Source organism: Carcharodon carcharias, chromosome 3 (genome assembly GCF_017639515.1).
Source record: "Carcharodon carcharias isolate sCarCar2 chromosome 3, sCarCar2.pri, whole genome shotgun sequence".
Lineage (NCBI taxonomy): Eukaryota > Metazoa > Chordata > Chondrichthyes > Lamniformes > Lamnidae > Carcharodon > Carcharodon carcharias.
The window spans coordinates 131229128-131248824 of NC_054469.1; the positions used below are offsets into that span (position 1 = coordinate 131229128).

General features: G+C 44.2%; 1 protein-coding gene across 1 annotated transcript in view; it reads left to right on the plus strand.

The window, feature by feature from the left end:
- The window catches only part of LOC121275947 (histone deacetylase 9-like), a 636654-nt gene extending 625954 nt beyond the window's left edge, over positions 1-10700 (plus strand). The window contains exon 25 of the mRNA XM_041183848.1: positions 10442-10700. Coding sequence (XP_041039782.1) covers positions 10442-10481 — 40 coding nt within the window. The 3' untranslated portion in view covers positions 10482-10700. The remainder of the gene's footprint in view (positions 1-10441) is intronic.
- Positions 10701-19697: the final 8997 nt, after the last annotated feature.

A 19697-nucleotide genomic window follows, 5' to 3' on the forward strand; every position in this document is an offset into this window, starting at 1 on the left:
GTGGCAGAGCTGCAGTATGAGCCACAGTAGGGCAATGTTACAGAGTTGGAAGTAAGCAGTGTTGGTGATAAATAGGATGTGGGATTTGAAGTTCAGTTCAGGTTGACCAAGATACAGAGGTTTCAAATGGTCTTGTTGAACCTTCATGAGTGTAACCAGTAAAGGGAATGGAGCTTGTAGCAGAGGAGTAGGGTCAAAAACTATAGCTTCCATTTTCTCAATATTTAGTTGGAGGAAATTTTAGCTCACCCATGACTTGGTGTCAGAAAGACAGTGCGACATAACGAAGGTGGCTCTGGGATCAAGATAAACAGTCAAGAAATAAAGCAATATGTCATTAGCACACAAGAGGAACCTGATTCCTTGAATGTGGATGATGTCACCAAGTGGCAGCATATAAATGAGAACAAGAGTGGATTAAGGATGGAGTTGTGAAGTTGGGGAGTTGTGATCACAGTGGATTTGAAAGGAAAGGGATATGTCTAAACAATAGGAGCCATTAGCAACATTCGCTACCTTGGGGGTTTAGGTGGGGCAGTTAAATATCAGAAGTTGGGCAGGGAAGGGATCTAGGAGCAGAAGGTAGGTTTCATTAGAGAGATTAAATTGAAGAATATAAGAGATGAGAAAGAATCTGTAGTGACAGGAAAGCCTGAAAGCTAGAGTGGGTAGAAGAGAACAGAAGCATTAAGGCGCAAAAGAGAAGTGGCGGCAGAGACAGCTACATGGATGGTCTCAGTCTTGGAAACAAAGAAATCCATGAACTGTTCATTTATAGTATTGGAATTGAAAGCAAAGAGATTGGTGGAAATGTGAAAAGAAAAAAAAATTGCAGAAGCGATTAGTCAAGGAGAAAAGGAGCTTTGGCTTCCCTTGCATTCAAAAAAATCCTTGATTAGTGGGAGATTGAGGAAGAACAAGGCATGGAATGGCTTGACATGGTTGAGTCAAATCTGGTAGTGACTGTCGGTATTTTCTGATCCCACCAATAGTGGGCATCATCGCAGGTGGGACAGGAAAACTTGGAGAGTGACCAAATGTCAATTAATGATGCCCACCACTGGTGGGATCAGAAAATCCCACCGAATGTGATGTACCACCTGTGCTCGCGTTTATAACTATCAGACTAAAGAGAGTGAAATTGCAGACTATGCGACAGAAGCAACAGAGATTGTAAGCAGTGTAGGATTTCATGGGAACAATGATGTCAAAGCTGAGGCAAGGGATCTGTGCAACAGTAACAATGTTATGAAGAATGGAGAATCAGAGAAGAAGTTAGGAGTTTTTACATGAATTAGAAGCCACAGAATCATATAGCACAAAAAGAAACAATTCAGCCACTTGTTCCTGTGCAAGCTCTTTGTATGAGCTATCCAGTTGGTCCCACTCCCCTGCTTGTTCTGAACAGTTTGCCAGACAGGGGTTTGCTGGCTAGCAATCAAGAACGGGGTCTCTGGTTATTTTTCCTCCTTCCTCACTCAAGCATCTTGAGGTGAGTTTTAGTGATGCAAGCATTATGCTAACAGAGGCCAAAATATGTAACTCAACGCAGGCCAGGGATGAACCCTGGCATTTCCTCAACCTGTGTGGCCCAAGACCATGCCCCAAGAATAATTTACATACCGAACAAATATGTGCAGCTCTGCTCATTTTGTGTAATTTATGAGTTAATAATTGCTTTTTTAATTAAGAATGATTATATATTGTAATTAAATTTTACAAAATGGGTACCTTAACACTTCAGGAAAGATCAACAAAGCTGATAACTTTTTTTAAAAAATGACTTTCCCAGTGACCAACACCAGATGACAAAATTTAACATTTTAAGAGTTTTTCTAAAATCAACTAGGTCAAACATTATTTGACAGGCAACAAATACACCAAATGTACTTTTGCTTTAACTAATTAGCGTAGTTGAGATACATCTTATAACTTATTTTAAGGTGCACCACACTTCTGGCAGATGTGAAGTGATACAAGTTTAAGTCCCAAGTTACTCCCAGCTTTTCAACCTGCTCACTACTCCCTGTCACACCAGGTTGATTCTTCCAGTGTCCTTTAAAAATAGTTCCACTTAGCCTGAGTATTCTAGAACTGACTTTCACCAGCAAGGCCCACCTCAATGACTCCTTGTTCCTTTAATCTCCAAAGGTCCCATCTATTCTGTTCTTTTCCTTTCAAACAGAGAAGAGCTCTTACCAGCATCCTGCTGGGTGGCTAACACAAAAATAGTCTTTTCCTGCTGTTCACCACAGTTTGCCTCTCCCTCTTTCTCTCTCTGAGTTCTATTTTACATGCCCTTGGCAGGCATGTTTCCTGCATGGGGTGCCGCCTTCCCTGGGATCAGGACCCGGGGGGTGGAAGTCCCATCTACCAAGAACTGCCAGAGGCCATCAGCTCTTTAGCTCAGCTTTGGCTGCTGCTGAAAAGATACCCACTTGAGGCCAGGATTGAGGAGCGGTCCAGGTAAGAGGTAAGTAATGGTGGGAGGGGTATCGCGGTGTGGGAGTCGTGGGGCGGGAGTGTAAGGAGTCAGCTGCAAGGGCAGGGGAATCGATCTCAGCAGCCCACCCCCACCCCCTTTCCCAATACTGGGTCCTTCAATCGAGAACTGACTGCTTTTGCACAATGGCCCCCTTCCTCCCAGGAGACAACAAGCAGCCTGCATAGGTTTGCTTGTCATGCTCCCCATTGCTGGGTTAATACTAGCCGCTGCTTGATGATGCCCTTAATTGGTCATTAACTGCCCACTTAAGGATCTCAAGTGGCAGCATGGTAGGAAGTCCAACCCCAGTCTTCCCACCCCCAGCTTAATTTTACAAAGGTGAGAAGGCAGCAAGATTCTCACACACCACCCTCCCACTTAATTAAATGCCCTCCCCGTTTCTAAACAAGCCTCGAGAGAGAGCATAAAATTCCACCCATAAATACAGTTCAATTTCTCCCAGCTGGCAATAGTTGGCAATCTGAGGTGACTCACTACACTTACAATATACATTTCATGTCAAATGTTCGCTGGGGTGCATACAGCCCAAGGGGCTTTACACAGGTTCCAGCCCCTCAGTATATTACGGCAAGAGGACCTTAGACAGTGGCCTTTCCCCATTCAGCCTTTGCAGTGGCTGCCCCAAGCTTTAGTAGACCTCAGCATGTAGTCCTAGACCTTGAAATGTGTTAGTCTTTAATGCTCAGTCATGGATACCTTTTTGGAAGATAAACAAGTTTCAGGCAGATGAAAGAGTGTCTTTCACCATATTGATGATGCTCCAGCAGCAGCTGATGTTTTTTTTTCAGTGTCCGTCCCTGGGAACAGCCTGTAAACCACAGAGTCCTGCGTCATGTAACTGTTCAGGATGAACCACAATAAAAACCATTGCTTCTCTTTCCAGGTCTTGTTTTGCAAAGTCTCTCCCCCATTCAAGCTGCCTTGAGGGCAACGTCCAGTGACGCTGAGACTCAGGGTGCGCAGGAATGTTCCGAAGGGGAGGGCCCTTCTGACAGTCAGCCAAGCTATGTCTTGATGCTTGTTTGAAAGTTCTGATGAAAAGTCAGCCTGCCAAATGACCTAGTCCGCTCAAGAACCATCTGCCAAGATCTACCATCTCCTTTACCCACACGGCCTCAAAGATGTTACATGCGGATCACAGCCTGGAATTGTGGTCTATGGTATTTTTCTAAACAAACTTTTCCATGAGGCAATGTGGCATGGTGCAACTGATAGAGCTTTCCATGGCAATGTGGCCAGACCCATTCTTGAAGGAACCATGATGTAGTGGTAATGTTACTCGACTAGTAATCTAAAGGCCCAGGCTAATGCTCTTGCACATGCCTTCAAATCCCACCACGGCTGGTAGAAATTAAATTCAATGTATAAAAATATCTGGAATTGAAAACTAGTCTCAGTAATGGTGACCATGAAACCATCATTGATTATCGTAAAAACCCATCTTGTTCACTAATGTCCTTTAGCGAAAGAAATCCACCATCCTTACCTGGTCTAACCTACGTGTGACTCCAGATCCACAGCAAAGTGGTTGACTCTTAACTGTTCTCAAGGACTGGGCAACAAATGTTGTCCTTGCCAGAGATATCCATGCCCATGAACAAATTAAAAAAGGCACTGGGGACAGATCGAGCCTCAGTGTGTAGTGAGACGTGGGCTGGAATTTTCTCAAGTTCAGTGTTGACCTGCTACTAGCACTGAAAGCAGGGCCCTGAGTAGCACTTTACTGGCAATGCCAGCAGCCCCAGTTATGCCACCGATAGAGGTAGCCACTGTTGAGGCCGCAGGAAGAAGGCAAGATAATTTTTTTTTTATTGACCAAGCTGGGGCCGAACAGGCATGCCCCAGCAATCAGGGAAGCACATCCTTGGTGAACATTGGAACAGCCATAAAGGAGGCCTCCACCCCTCCCACGGGAATAAACTGGGAAGCCACCAGGGTTTACTTGAAAATCTCCCCATGGGCTGGCAGTCCCTTCCAATGCAGTTAAAGTGCTGGCAGGGGAGTGAAGTGCCCTTAATTGGCTACTTAATTGGTTTAATAAGCTGCTCCTCTTCCAATGCCTCCTGTCACCATTTGACAAATCCTCTCAACTTTCAGTCCCTTTCCAGAAGGCTGGTAAAATCTAGCCCCTGGAGTTTGCATACCAAGGGTCTATGCATTACTTGCGGCAGCTGCACACCAAGGTGACCATCAGGATGAGGGAAAGATTTTCGTTCCATAATCCAGACATTCCTACATCATATCCCTGAGAACACAGTCTATTTTTGGTCTCCAGATAAAGTAGATTGCTCAGGTGACGACCATGGTGCAGGAGCAGGGTGTGGGCCAGACCTGTACCACATACAGCAACACCGAGAGCACTACACTCCTGATGACTTAGGTTCTTACCTGAAATGGAGATGGAACATCACTCCCACATGCTGAATTTCTGTTTCATGTTAGCTCTGAGCTCCTCCCAGTTTTCGCTGCACACTTCCAAACCATATCCCCATGCCTTAAGCTAGTCTGATCCAACAAACACTAGACAGCCCCATGTTGACTGAGTAGCCTTGAATTTCCTCTATAGCAGAGCTGAAAGAAGGGTGAAGGATGGTTCCCGTGGCAACCACTTTCAAGGTCACCTGGACCTGCCACTTACTTGTCCAAATCCTGAACAGGGCATTGACCTCAATGCTGTTTCAAGCTGCCTCAATGTACCTGATGATAATGTGAGAATATCCATGACAGGAATGTAGGGACTGAATTTTACCCTTGGCGAGCAGGCATGATCGGCGTGTCTGGGCCCAGTCAGGAAAAGGGCCACCACCCACGATCGGTCCCTGACCGCGATTTCATGCTGGCTGGCCATTTAAGGCCCACCCAGCATGAAACGTGTCTTCCCAATGGTCAGGAAGGGGTGGGCAATGGCGGGGACCTGTCGGCCGCTGGGTTCAATGGCGAACCAGGAGGCGGTTTAAAAATGGCACAGGCAGCTGCTTGAAGGCTGCCAGGGAAGAACATATCTCCTGCACTGTGAACAATGAAGTTGTGGCATTGTGTGGCTGGAGACGCCAGGCAGGACAGCAGGTCAGGTGGGCATTCGGCCCCCAGGTTTTTGGACGAGTGCCTCACGGTCCTTCTGGAGGAGGTGACTGCCAGGAAGGACTCCTTGTTCCCAAGGATGAAAGGACGAGACCACCGCTCCTAACAAAAAGAGCTTGGAAGGAGGTGGCAGTGCTGGTCAGCAGCCATGACGTTGTGCGATGCACATAGGTGCAGTGCCATAAAAAGTTTAATGACTTGCTGCACTCCGGAAGGGTGAGTAACGTGTTGCCATGGATCAGTGTGTTGATGTGTTAAAGTCTGGCCATCCCCCCATGGATCTCAGGGGTGCTGGAGTCTGAGTGACAACTGTCAATAATGCCAGAGCTGGCCAAGGTGGTGAGCTCTGGCTGTTTGGACTAAGTGCCTTGCAGCTCGAGGGCCACAACTCGGATGTGCCCTGCAAGGTGCTCCTCAGATAAGGTTGGCCAGGCTGCAATGGTGCTGCAGGTAGAGAGTGGACTAATCAATGCTCCTCTGTCCTTTCAGGGGAAGATTACCCATAATAACATTGAGAGACAACAGATAGGCGAAGGACCCCCAAATCTCCTAATCCTATCCAGATTTGAGCAGGACACCTTGGAGCTAGAGAGGTGCCACGCATCTCGGACAACTAGCCATGGAGAGGCTGTGGTGTCAGATGAAGGTAAGAGTGAAGTGCACAGAGGTGAGAGTTTCAGTTGGTGCAAACATTCTTGTGTAGCCTCATCATTGATGGGAGCCTCAAAACTGGATTCCCCATTGATCATTGAAAGACGATGGCACCATGATGCAAAACCCCATTGTCTCACCAGAGTGCCTGGCATGCACAGTGATAGTGTGATGACTTACACTAATGACATGTTGTTGTTCTCCCTTAGATTCGCCAGCATGCACTCAATGGTAGGACCCTGAAGATCCACCCTTGACTCCAGAGGACCACCAGGCTTCACATGCACCTGCGTCGCAACCGCTCTCTGCACCAGGCACCAGCACCTTGGTGGGCGTTAGATCTTCAGCTCAAATGTCAGAGCACTGCGATGAGGGCACTTCATACTTGCTTGAGGAGCAGGCGGAGGCAAAGAGTGCCCAGGGCGCCAGCAGTTGGAGGACTGCTGGAGACCAGGATGTTGCTGAGCTGAAGGCTGATGGTGAGCCTGTGAAATGGTCCATTAGGCAGCAGCTGCTGGATGTCCAGTGTGATGTGCGGGAGGATCTTGTGGAGATCCATGAGGGTATGCGTGCCATGGTCTCCGTTTTGGAGAAGTCCTGCGGAGCGTGAGCACTGTGTTGACCCTCATGGCCAAGTGCACTGCCCCCTCCATTAAGAGGTTGGTGACTCTCATGGAGAGGCAGCTCCAGGGACAGAATGAGGGGTTCCTGGGGTTGCACTTGGGCTTACAAGCCCTCACACAGGCAATACCCTCAGGTGGTCAGTGCCAGTGTGGGAGATGGATGAGGCACCCAGTATCTTTGCTAGGTGTCCGTCCATCAATGGCAAGGAGGGAGGTCCAGAGCAACCTCACGTTGGCACATAAGCTGCTTGTCGTCTCCGCAGGCTCCTCTCAGGGTGACAGTAGCAGCTCCTCTAGTAACCGTGGCATCCAATGAAGCTGTGATGACTGGGGAGATGTCAGCCAGGTGGGGCCAGCACAGATTCCACCAGCCAAAGAATGACTGCCTATGTCATCAAGGCCAACAAGATGCCAGAGTCAGCTGACTGCCCCCATTGCCTGCCCAAGCGAGGGGGTGGTTGGGGGGGGGGGGTGGGGGGTGGTGGTGGGGTGGCACCAAGATGCAGCATTTGCAAATGTAAGTTTAAGGCACCATGAGCACAGGGGGAACTGTCCACAGGTGATCTTCTGTTGTGTAATGTTTTGTTTATGTTTTCTGGTCTGGGAATGAAGACCAGAGAAGGTGAAGTTAATTTTTTTGGATTATCAAAATGAGATAAACTTTGTTCTTGTCCTAGTGGTCTGAGTATTCTCCACCTTTGTATTTTTTTGGTGCAAGGTACGCCAGTATGTAATGCTGAATGAGAGTGACTCTAAACTTTATTGCACAGGAATTGAGTGGATTTTGGGTTCAATTGCAAGGGTCATTTCAGACATCCTGGATGGAGGCAGCAGCCCTGGCATGAGGTGGAAGCTGGTCTTTGGCAGCCCAGCTGAAGGAGCATTGGATCAAGATGTCCCTGGTGTCCTAGCCTCCCTGAAAGATACAGAGGTCTGCCTCCACAACCTCACCGCTCTCCTCACTGTGCTCCTCTTCTGACTCACTACTGCATTCAGCCTCTGTGGCCGGTGGACCTGCGTCAAGATCCTCTTCCTCCAGTGGGTGCCCCCTTGCCAGTGCCAGATTGTGGAGAGTGCAGCATGCAACCACTATCGATGACACCCGCTCTGGGGGGATATTGTAGTGCTCCCCCTGACTCGTCGAATCAGGGGAAGCGCATCTTCAGAAGATCTATGTTCCTCTCTATCACTACACTTGTGGATGCATGACTTCCACTGTAACGCTTCTCTGCCTCTGTTGTTGGGTGGCAGAGAAGCGTCATGAGCCACCGTTTCAACAAATAGCCCTTGTCACCTAGCAGCCATCCATCCAGTTGGGCTGGAGCACTTAGTAGCCCTGGCACCTGGGAATGTCTCAGGATATAAGCGTCATGGGAACTGCCAGGGTACCTTGCACAGACTTGCAGAACCTGTGTCTTGTGGCCACAAATTATCTGGACATTCATCGAGTAGAATCTCTTCCTGTTGACAAAGGCACCCAGCAGACCTGCTGGCACCTTGAAAGCCACATATGCAGTTGATTGCATCCTGGACAGAAGGGGGAACCCAGCAATCACTGCAAACTCTCTGGCTGGCCTCGTCCATATGGAAATGCATAAATGTCTTTACCCGCCTGAACAGAGCCTCTGTCACCAGCTTGGTGCAACTGTGGACAGCTGATTGGAATACTCCACACAGATCCCCCACTGATCCCTGGGAAGAGCTGGAGGCATAGAAGTTGAGGGCCACTGTGACCTTCAGGGCCATTGGCAAGGGTTTCCACACACGCTGGCCCAATCATCTGACAAATGGAGGTCATGGTCTCACTAGAGAGGTGGTGCCTCCTTCAGCATTGCATCTCAGACATATTGAGGTAGCTGCATCACCGCCAGTAAACCCTGACAGCAGGAAAGTGGCATCTTCTGTGGCTTCTTCCATCTTGGACTTCCTGCTGGTCCTGCACCCCCTGTGCCTGCGCTTCTCCTCCCACAGGTCACTCCCCTGGAAGCGGCACTGGGACACCTGGCCTCCTTTCCCTTCTGCCCCTCTCTTCTTCCTCAGAGGAGGTGCCTCCAGCGGAGACCACAATCCCCATTATCAGGATTATAGAAGGTTGTCTGATATCTGGAAGGGTCCACATGGTTTGAATCCTCCGGAGTCCTTGGAGACAAAAAGGAGACCTGAAATGAAGCTTAGAAATGCTAAGAATGAAGCTCAGAACAGAGATGAAGCTGTCAAGTTTAAATAAGCAACCAGCAGCAAACTATCTCCTCAATTCCTCACTAATCACACTGGCAATGCTGCTGAACCTTTTTATTCCGCCCTTGGATGAGGTTTTGCAAAATATGGGCTGCCCGCTTGCCTGTTTTGCCTGTGATGAGTGCAAAATCGCAAGGGCAATGTAAAATCGGCTTCTATTCGCTTTTTAATGGCGTTAAGTGGCCTCTTTATTGATGATTGTCGCGGCTCCTACTCCTACGCATGCCCACCGACCTGAAGATTGTGCGCGTGCAGGATGATGACGGGATACTCACCTGACGTCTACTCACGCTATTCCATGCCCGATCGGGTTGGGTGTGCGTCTGCCCACAAAGCGTGAAATTCTGGCCTAGGAATCGTACAGTTGGATTATCACAATGCAGTTTTGTTGCAATGGCAGATCAATCAGCAGCTCTGTAGTAAGGATTGATGGTGGCACCCCATTTTCTTTCCCCTTGAATACCTTCAAGTGTTTCCAGCATCCCGTGACATTTTTGAAGGTAGCGTCAAAATATCTTCTGTAGGGCAACCTTATAGGTGCAAGGTACCCACTGTTTGAAAACTACAGGATCCGCTTCACAAAGAAGGTTCGGCCCATCGGCATGACTCCTTCCGATTTCTTGACTGTCTCTGTGACAGGACACCCTCTGGCTTGGAGCTCAGATGTTGATTGTGGCTATTCTGGGATGCTGAGTATGCACCATATTTGCGTTAAGCATGAGCCAGCATGAAGATCCACCAATCACATTGAAACTTGCATGTCGTTGGGGCATTAGGCCAAAGTCAGCATTGAGATACACCCAAAATTTTTTTAAAAACTAAAAGACTTGTGACTCAGATCAAACGAGCACCACACTTAATCTTAGCAATAGGCCTAGAACTGTCTCTGATATCTATATTAAATGAATATTCATTAATTTTACTCTCAGTTTATTAAAATATATTTTTACATTGATATAAAGTCAAAATGAGCTTCAAGATAATAATAGCTCCAAATTGTTTATAAACCCAGGGGCACTTAAAACTTGACAGTCCTTCATGCTATAACCATTGTTGGCATGGCAATGCTTTTGAACCTTTGAGATTAGTCAGAATCTTGGAATATTTCTTCAGGTGCACTTTAATTTTCAGTTCCTGAGGTTGCCATTATTACAATATATTTGGAGACAGTCCTTGACTGTTAGCTATTCCCCTTTAATGTTGCTTCAGGAAAAGATACTCTATTTATAAGTGACTGGATAAGACAAATAAACATCATGTATAATTCAAATTCAACTGTGACCCCACGTAGAGATTGTAAATGTCCATGTGTACCATTCTGATTGCATATTTATTTTTCTAGAACGTCTGATGAACCAATGGAAGAAGAGCCAGCTTTGTGAAGTGCCAAGTTCATCCAGCTATTTCCTTAACATGACATCATTGTTGGTCCCCTAAGACTCTCCCAGACATGTCGTGTCTGCTGTTTGGGTAGTATAAATCAGCTGGATCTTTCAGACAGGGCAGCCTGCAAACAGTGACAATTTCTCTTGATCTTGGAATACTTAAAAAGACACATCTATAAAGTTATTTTTTCAAATAAAGGAATGTCTTACAGGTCAGAAATATTTTCACAAATTTCTTTCTTTTGACTCTATCGCTGGCTGTTTTCTTTGGATGCTGAAGTACTCATAGATTTTCAGTGATGTACTGAAACCATTCTGTTTATTCATGAAGGATGGATGTTTTAAAAGCATTGAAACCTTCAGAACTGAGGTCAGGCTGATATTGTCATTGTGCCTTTGGAAAAGATGGGGGAAAAGTACCTAACACTTTAACAAAAATGCCTTACAAATACTGGTTAAAAAAAGAAAAGTTTTTATTTTGTGCTCCTTCAATGTCAAGAATCATTAATGATACAATAATACCTTGAAGTATTTATTTGTCTACAATATTCTTGATATCAGCATTGATTTTATGACCAAGTTCATAATTCATTTTTGTATTTTTTGAGCTGTAAATAGGTTCCAACCATTGTATTAAGGCCATAAGTGAGCACCCACTGTCATTCTTTGATTTGTAAATTTGAACAAAACTTTGATTTCAAACAAGCATCTCTTGTACTTTTTAACATGTTTTTACTTATCTTAAACCTTAATGAGAAGAATGGGGTGGGGGGGGGTGTAAATGGAGCCGGCTTTATTCAAATGATAATATTTTTCCTTTTTGTCAGGCAATAATTTTCCCCATACTTATGGGTATGTTTAAGGTCAGACCTTTTCCTTTTTCAAATATTTTTATAAATGTTTGTGTTACAGCAAATTAAATGTGTTGTTGGCTGTTGAATTTTAACAGTTTGAATGTTTCTCTTCTGAGAGTTTTGAGGAATAATTCTGATTGTCTTATTGTTTCAATTTTGTTTTATAACACATCTGCGTGCTAATCAAGAAAAATATATAAATACAATACATGTTAATGTATTCTTATTGAAAACTTAAAGTTAACAAAGGACAGGATCAGCCCATAAAATGACCCCATTTGACCAAGTTCAGAAGCTGTTTCTGATAGCTTTCGGACTTCAGCGACAAGAGAACATTGTGGATTACTTGGGTAATGAGAAAAAACTTATCACTGAAAGTTAGATGGACTGAGATCTTAGTCATAGCCTTGCCATGTTGTGTTATAACTTGATTATACTACTATTTGATCATAATCCTGGAGGACCTGGTCATGAGCCTTGTTAATATGGCTATGATCTCAGCTCCACAATTTTTCAATTTTTGCCAATAAGTGACCTATTTTAATATTTGCATTTTGTGATGTGGATAATTAGTGTGTTGTTTTATGGATGAAATGAGAAATACTCCCTTTCCAATAAGAGGGAGAGACATCTGGCCTAGCAGCATTTGTACAGGTGCAAGTGAGATTATAAATTAAATAATACTTAAAAGGGACTAGATGGAGCAATTACCCACTCACCCTTAGTGATCACTGTTCGATTCCAGCCCATAATATTGAAATGAAGTTTTCTATTTTCTCTGCCGACTTAACTGAGTTTGTCAGTCTCACCCTGTTCCTAATAAGGCCCCACAGTGCAAAGCTAGCCAAAACCAAATGGCAGTTAATTGGCAACTACTCAGAGGCTACAGGGAAATCTCACATTAGTAAAGTAAGGATTACTTTCCTGAGGATAGGGTTAACATCCATTGATACTGAAAAGTTGAGGGAACCCTACATTTTATCTGACCTCAGGATGCTTGATGCTGAACTGGGTGCAAAAAATGCAATCCATTCCCTGCTGATCATTCCTGGAGAGCAAAAAGATTCAGCACAAAAAATATAAGTTATGAGAAAGAACCAGGTAAATGTTAAATTGGCCAGTAATTGCTGAGAATTCCCAAAGCTGGGGTTCCACCTCACTGAGAATAGCAGCTACTTAAGAAGGGCCAACATTAAGTCATTATGTTAAACAAAAACAGAATTGCCTGGAAAAACTCAGCAGGTCTGGCAGCATCGGCGGAGAAGAAAAGAGTTGACATTTCGAGTCCTCATGACCCTTCAACAGAACTGAGTGAATATTAGGAGAGGGGTGAAATATAAGCTGGTTTAAGGTGGGGGTGGGGGTGGGGGGTGAGAAGTGGTGCCGGGGATGTTGGTGTGGTTGTAGGGACAAGCAAGCAGTGATAGGAGCAGATAATCAAAAGATGTCACAGACAAAAGAACAAAGAGGTGTTGAAGGTGGTGATATTATCTAAACGAATGTGCTAATTAAGAATGGATGGCAGGGCACTCAAGGTACAGCTCTAGTGGAGGTGGGGTGGAAGGACTAGCAGGGCATTCAAGATTTAAAAATAAAGGAAATAGGTGGGAAAAGAAAAATCTATATAAATTATTGGAAAAAAACAAAAGGAAGGGGGAAAAAACGGAAAGGGGGTGGGGTTGGAGGAGGGAGTTCAAGATCTAAAGTTGTTGAATTCAATATTCAGTCCGGAAGGCTGTAAAGTGCCTAGTCGGAAGATGAGGTGCTGTTCCTCCAGTTTGCGTTGGGCTTCACTGGAACAATGCAGCAAGCCAAGGACATGTGGGCAAGAGAGCAAGGTGGAGTGTTACAATGGCAAGCGACAGGGAGGTTTGGGTCTTTCTTGTGGACAGATCGCAGGTGTTCTGCAAAGTGGTCGCCCAGTTTACATTTGGTCTCTCCAATGTAGAGGAGACCACATTGGGAGCAACGAATGCATAGACTAAGTTGGGGGAAATGCAAGTGAAATGCTGCTTCACTTGAAAGCCCTTGGACGGTGAGGAGAGAGGAAGTGAAGGGGCAGGTGTTGCATCTTTTGCGTGGGCATGGGGAGGTGCCATAGGTAGGGGTTGAGGAGTAGGGAGTGATGGAGGAGTGGACCATTAAATCATTATGTTGCTGACCAGACAATGATAAGGAAAATCTTTGTTTTTCGCTGCTCCCTTCGACACAACAAAAAAAAGCTTATATTTAAATAGTGCCTCTAATGTAGTAAAACTTGCCAAGGCACTTCACATATGCATTATGAAAGAAAACATGACACTGAGCCACATTAGTAGAAATTAGAATAAAAGCAAAATACTCTAGATGCTGGTGATCTGACATAAAAACAGAAAGTGCTGGAAAAACTCAGCGGGAAGAATTTTCCTGTCGGCGAGTGGGGACGGGGCCTGTTCACCAAGGTGTAAAATGATGCGTGGTGACGTCGAGCGGGCGTCCCAACGTCACCGTGCGTCACTTAGATTTTCAGTTCGGTGGGCGTGCAGCTGAGTCGGCTGTGCGCCCGCCGAATTGTCAAAGGCCTATTAAGGCCTGTTAAAAACTAAGTAAAACTGTTAAATGAGCTGCCCGTCCAACCTTAAGGTTGGTGGGCAGGCGAAGAGCCCAGGCGGCCTCATCCAAGGGCGAGATGAAGTTTCATGAAGTGTTTTAAAATTCAATAAAAATTATTTTTAAAATTCATTGACATTTTATCAGATTTTTTTTTTCCTTCATTGATCAAATATCAAACTGACCTCCCTGAGGCACAGGAAGCAATAGAGCGTAGGGACGGACTCGAGGAATCCCCCTCCCCCCACCCACACAGGGAGCACTCAGGGCTTCCAGACAAATGTCACGCTGGGTGGGCCTTAATTGGCCCGCCCACATAAAATGCCGGCGTGGACCCAATTGGGGGCGGTGATCGGGTTCGCGCTCAATTCTATCACTGCTTGTTTGTCCCTACAACCACAAACCCCACCTCCACCTCTCTCTCTCTCTCTCCGCCCCCCACACATACACCTTAAACCAGCTTATATTTCAACTCTTTCTTGGACTCGAACTCAAGTTCTGTCGAAGGGTCATGAGGACTCGAAACGTCAACTCTTTTCTTCTCCGCCGATGCTGCCAGACCTGCTGAGTTTTTCCAGGTAATTCTGTTTTTGTTTTTGTTTTGGATTTCCAGCATCTGCAGTTTTTTTGTTTTTATATTAATTAAAATTGGGGATGCTCAAGAGACCAGGATTAGGTAAACGCACATGTCTTGGAGATTTGTGGGACTGGAAAGATTACAAATGTTTTATTGACTTTTTTTTTAATAGCATTATTGAGTTTTACACCACTTGCTCAGATTAGGGCTAAGAGCAACCCCCTTAAGGCAGTGGAGAATGGTGAATGTGCAATTGTACTATTGAGAAATCAGGTGGCATTGTTGCTGTTCATCTGAAAATTCTCCCATAGTCTTATACCATACAATCAATCTATCTAATGCACACAAACCCTAACAAAAATAATGAGCAAATTGGCAAAATATGCAGCTCACAGGAATACAGCTTTTAAAGAGCAGCAGCTCCAAATGAAACTGTAATAGAATGATGAAGAACTCAAGGTCCTTTTTACTTTCATCACTGGTTCACTTAAACAATAAATACAATGTCATTAGTGGGGAGTCCTTGGCTTTGAGGAATGACTAAGCCACAAAATCATACAGAGGTGCAATAACAAAGGTAGCACTTCAACAAGTGATGCAGCTATTCCAATTATGGCTGTTCATTTCGATCTCACACACCATTGCTGGGCTGTACATCTCTACCAAGTTAATTCCCCTGGTATTATTAATCTATAGATAAAGAAACAAAAAAATGTGAATCACTATTTCTTTTGACAATCACCTACACCTAAACTCTTTAAGAACAAAATACAATGCACTGTCCAAATAGTGCAAGTTATTTAACAGCAATTCAGTTTGTGCAAGCTCAGTTACTTGTATGTTGGTAAACTTTAGATCCTCCATTCATTGAGAAAAGGATCCCAGCCTTTCAGACTGAATATTAAGTTCAACAATTTTAGATCATGAACTTTCTCTTCCATTCCCACCCCCTTTCCAATCCCCCTTTTTTCCAATAATTTGTATAGATTTTTCTTTTCCCACCTATTTCCATTATTTTTAAATGTATTTCCATCAATTGTTTTATCTCTACCTTTTAGCCTATTTTGATCCCTTCCCCCTGCCCCACCCCCCGGCTAGGGCAATCTGTACCCTGCTCATCCTGCTTTCTATCCTTAATGTCACCTATTAGCACATTCCTTAGATAATATCACCTTCTTCAAAACCCCTTTGTCCTTTTGTCTATGACATCTTTTGGCTATCTCCACCTATCACTGGCCCTCTATCCAGCTCTACCTGTCCCACACCCCTTAAACCAGCTTATATTTCACCTCTTTTCTATTTTTCCTTAGTTCTGTTGAAGAGTCATACGGATTCGAAACATTAACTGTGTTCCTCTCCGCAGATGCTGTCAGACCTGCTGAGTTTTGCCAGGTATTTTTATTTTTGTCCTAGTTCTTCATTTGGCCCCAGCCTCTGAATAGCTTAGGAACCTCTTACTACTATCTAGCCAAGGAAAAATCGCTCTTTTAAAAAGTTCCAGACAATCTCAAAATTTACAGCAAGTCACTGCAATTTTAATGTCACCAATGTTTACAGTGTTAAGCTTTGTATATGTTTATTGCTCATGCATGAATTACTTTTACATTTATTTGTTATTGTTCTAATCCACGACCCTACTTTCATGTCCAGGTCAGGTCTGTTTCATGCAGCATGAATACCATTTCTTGCCTTTTCATTCACTCACCCAAGAATAATGTACATTTAGATCCAGCACTGTACTACCCAATGCAATGGTGGTTGTTTGATTGATTCATTATATTCTGCATTGCCAGCCCATTGTAAATTTAAAAATGCATTAGTTGTTTTTGCTTTGTCCTCTTCCACATTCTGACATATAGCTAAATGCTTTACAGTTCGTGGGCAGAACATTGTGCTGCTGCTGGCTGCGGGAAGTAAGGCGGGTGCACTTAACTGTGTGAGAGGCAAAATGTCTGCTTCCTAACAGCAAGATAAAAATAGGGAATTAAGTTTGTGGTGGATTGAAGGCAGATCAAGCTTCCTGACAGCAAGCAGCAGAAACCTATTTTGAATACATTAGCATGAAATGGAAGCTCATTAAAATACCATTTCACCAGGTTAAATGCCACCTTAGCAGCAAATGAGAAACACTTGTTTTTGGATTTGCTGCTGATTAAGGATGGCGTGCAGCAGGTGAGGTCGTCTTCCTGGTGGATTTGGCTAGAGTAGGAGCTGCTTTTCTTGTATGGGAGCTCAGTTGTACCACAGGAGAGGAGTCAATGATGCATTGAGATTGGACAATGCAAGGGGATTGGGGCTTGGCAGATCGGGACGGTGGGTCAGACCGGACCTACGAGGGCTCAAGGGGAACAGAGGGAGGAAGCTGGACTACACGAGGAAGGGCAATATTTACAGGCAAGAGGTAAAGCATAATTGTGGGAGATCCAGGGTTATTGAGGGAAGGTCAATAGTTAGGTCTTGACAGTCCAGAGTAACAGAGGGCAGGTCAAGGTGATGGAGTGGGGGTCAAGGCTGATGAAGGGAAGGTCAAAAGTGACTGAGGCAGAAGCAGCAGTTGAGGTGCTCCGGGGGAAAGATAAGCAGATGGTTACAGCAGCTGGGGTTATCTCATGAGGAGTGGATGGTGGTGGGGTGGGGGGGTGGTGGGTGTGTAGGTTAGAGCACTCTAGCAGCAACTGTAGTCTCAAGGCACCCACTCACATAGGCAGACTGATGCTGCTGGATGTCAGGGAATGAATGCCTGTCCAGGTGCCCTTTAAATATGGCACCCGTACCTTCGACTGCAAGAAGTAGTGACAGAGTTATCGACTTCCTGCCCACTTCCGCTACATGATTTGCAGGGAACCTCCTCCATGTACATCTAATTGGCTGCCTGCCACGTCATTGCACTTGGCCAGCCATGCCACCTACAGTGGATGTCCGGTGCACTCTCAGTTCTGCCATCGGGACACTCAACGCCATAGCAAGATTCCGGCCATTGTGTTTTTGCCCTTTGGGTAAATTGACCATATAATTCTCAAACGAATGAACATGCATCTCTGACATTAGCATTACCCAGAAACAGTGGAATCAGCACAGTTAGCAGCAATGATCTGATAAGGATACTCTGTTGTTTGTTGATTTATTCATTGCTTCATGCCTCGGAAGTTGTTATATATCTTCAGTGTTCATGTTCTTTACACTTAATTGAACTGACAGGATTGGATATCATTTGTGAAGAGGTAAAGAAGAATGTAACCTTCCTTCAGAGGCAATTGCGATTTTAAAATGACCGTGTAGATATTGGGTTTTGTCTTTCTGTGTTACCTGCAGGTGCTGCAGGTCGTGTTGCTTTTAAGTCTCACCAGGTCAGAGTGAATGCAAAGGTCGAATGTTTCCCAAGTTTTTGGTGGGTGAGTTCAGGCAGAGTTGAAGGATCCAACATCAACAAAAATAAAAATGAGTTTATTAAGGCTGATTAAGTGGAGCCTTTGAAGAATGTTTGAAAATTTTTGCGGTAGCTTAAAGTTTCAATATCTCAGTTGGCTTATGTAGCTGACTTATGTATTTTTTATTTTAGAATTTAAATTTAATACATAAAGTGTATCCACTTTCACCATGGGATGTCCAAAATGATGAAGTAAAAACCGTGTCACTTAGATCTTTCAAAAAAAAGGGCTGAGTAAATGTCTGGTTAGAAATTTGATTAAAATCTAAATGGACAGATATTAACTGAGTTGATCAAATAATCAGTCAGATATGATGCTCTTCTTACGGGAGAGAACTAATAATCCAGAGAAATTGAGTCCAAATCTCACCATGGCAGTTTGGGGAGAATAAAATTGGAAGTAAAAAGTTAATATCAGTAGAAATGACCATGAAGTTGTTGGATTTATGTTTAAAAAAAACTATTGGTTCATTAATGATCTTTAGGGAAGGAAACCTTATGCAGGCTGGTTTATATGTGACTGCAGTCCCATACCAATGTCATTGATTCTTAACTACCTTATGAAATAACCTAGCAAGCCACTCAGTTGTATCAAACATTTCCAGGGCAACTAGGGAAAGGTAATAAATATCACTGTCACCCACAACCCAAGAATGAATAAACCATCTGAGATTGCATGTATGAGTCTCGATAGTTTGGTTGGGTAACTTAGTTGGCTGAATGCTGAACTCTGGTTTTGAATTGTGAAGGGTTCAGTCAGCTTTAATCTTTTTCAGATGAATGAGAACCACATCTTAAGAAATCAATAAATGCAAAGACTAACTGGTACTCACTACACTGTTGCAATATTTCTTGGCAGTTTGGCTGTGAAATCATTGCATCAAACAGCATTCCATGCTTAATGGAGACTGACATTTAGTGGTATTTTTCTATGCAGTGAGTGCTTAACTGTAGTGAACTATCACACTGGAGTTGAATTTTGTCTATGAATATCTTTCCCAGCATGGGTCAATGCATTTCCTTACATTTGACATTTTATATTTAAATTTCCATTTGTCGTGCAATCCTTATTTATCTTATACTTTAGATAACACATTTGAAATGCAAGCTACATGCGGTTTGACATCACTGAAAAATTAACACCAATCAGTTTTAGAAAGTTAACAGGCAATCTGTCATGTGTCTTGAGAGAAATAAGAGTAAATTTATGATTTTCATCTCCTGACACAGAGCTCCAAGCAGTGGAAGTGCTTACTGGGAATTCAGGCAAGATTAGAAGTAGGCCTTCCCGATTTTCTGTCATGACCTGCATGCCCGAATGCCCATCAAATATTCCTAGTATATGAAACTCCATAATAAGAGCATAGATTTGTAAAACCTACATCATGTTCTTTTTTTGTTAGCCTTGGACAGTGTCTGAATGAGATCATATGCAAAATCAACAGTTTGCATTTATTCCATGAGTGCTCTGCCCCAAGGTAGACCCTTGACTCACTGTCTTCTCATGCTTCATCCTGAGCCATTTGTCTTGGCAGTTTTTGTCAATGGTGGCTTGCCATTGCCTTCCACTTTCAGGGGCAGAGTGTGAAAGCAGGTCCCAGGTTTACCTCAGCTTGAATAGGAATTGTTGGCATTATTCTTAACCACACAGTGACTCTCCAGCCATCTGAACTAGCCAGCCCTCTTGCATTTATGCAGCATCTTGAATGTAGTGAAACATCCCAAAGGGGGAAAGACAGGCAGAGAGCTTTATGGAGGGAATTCCA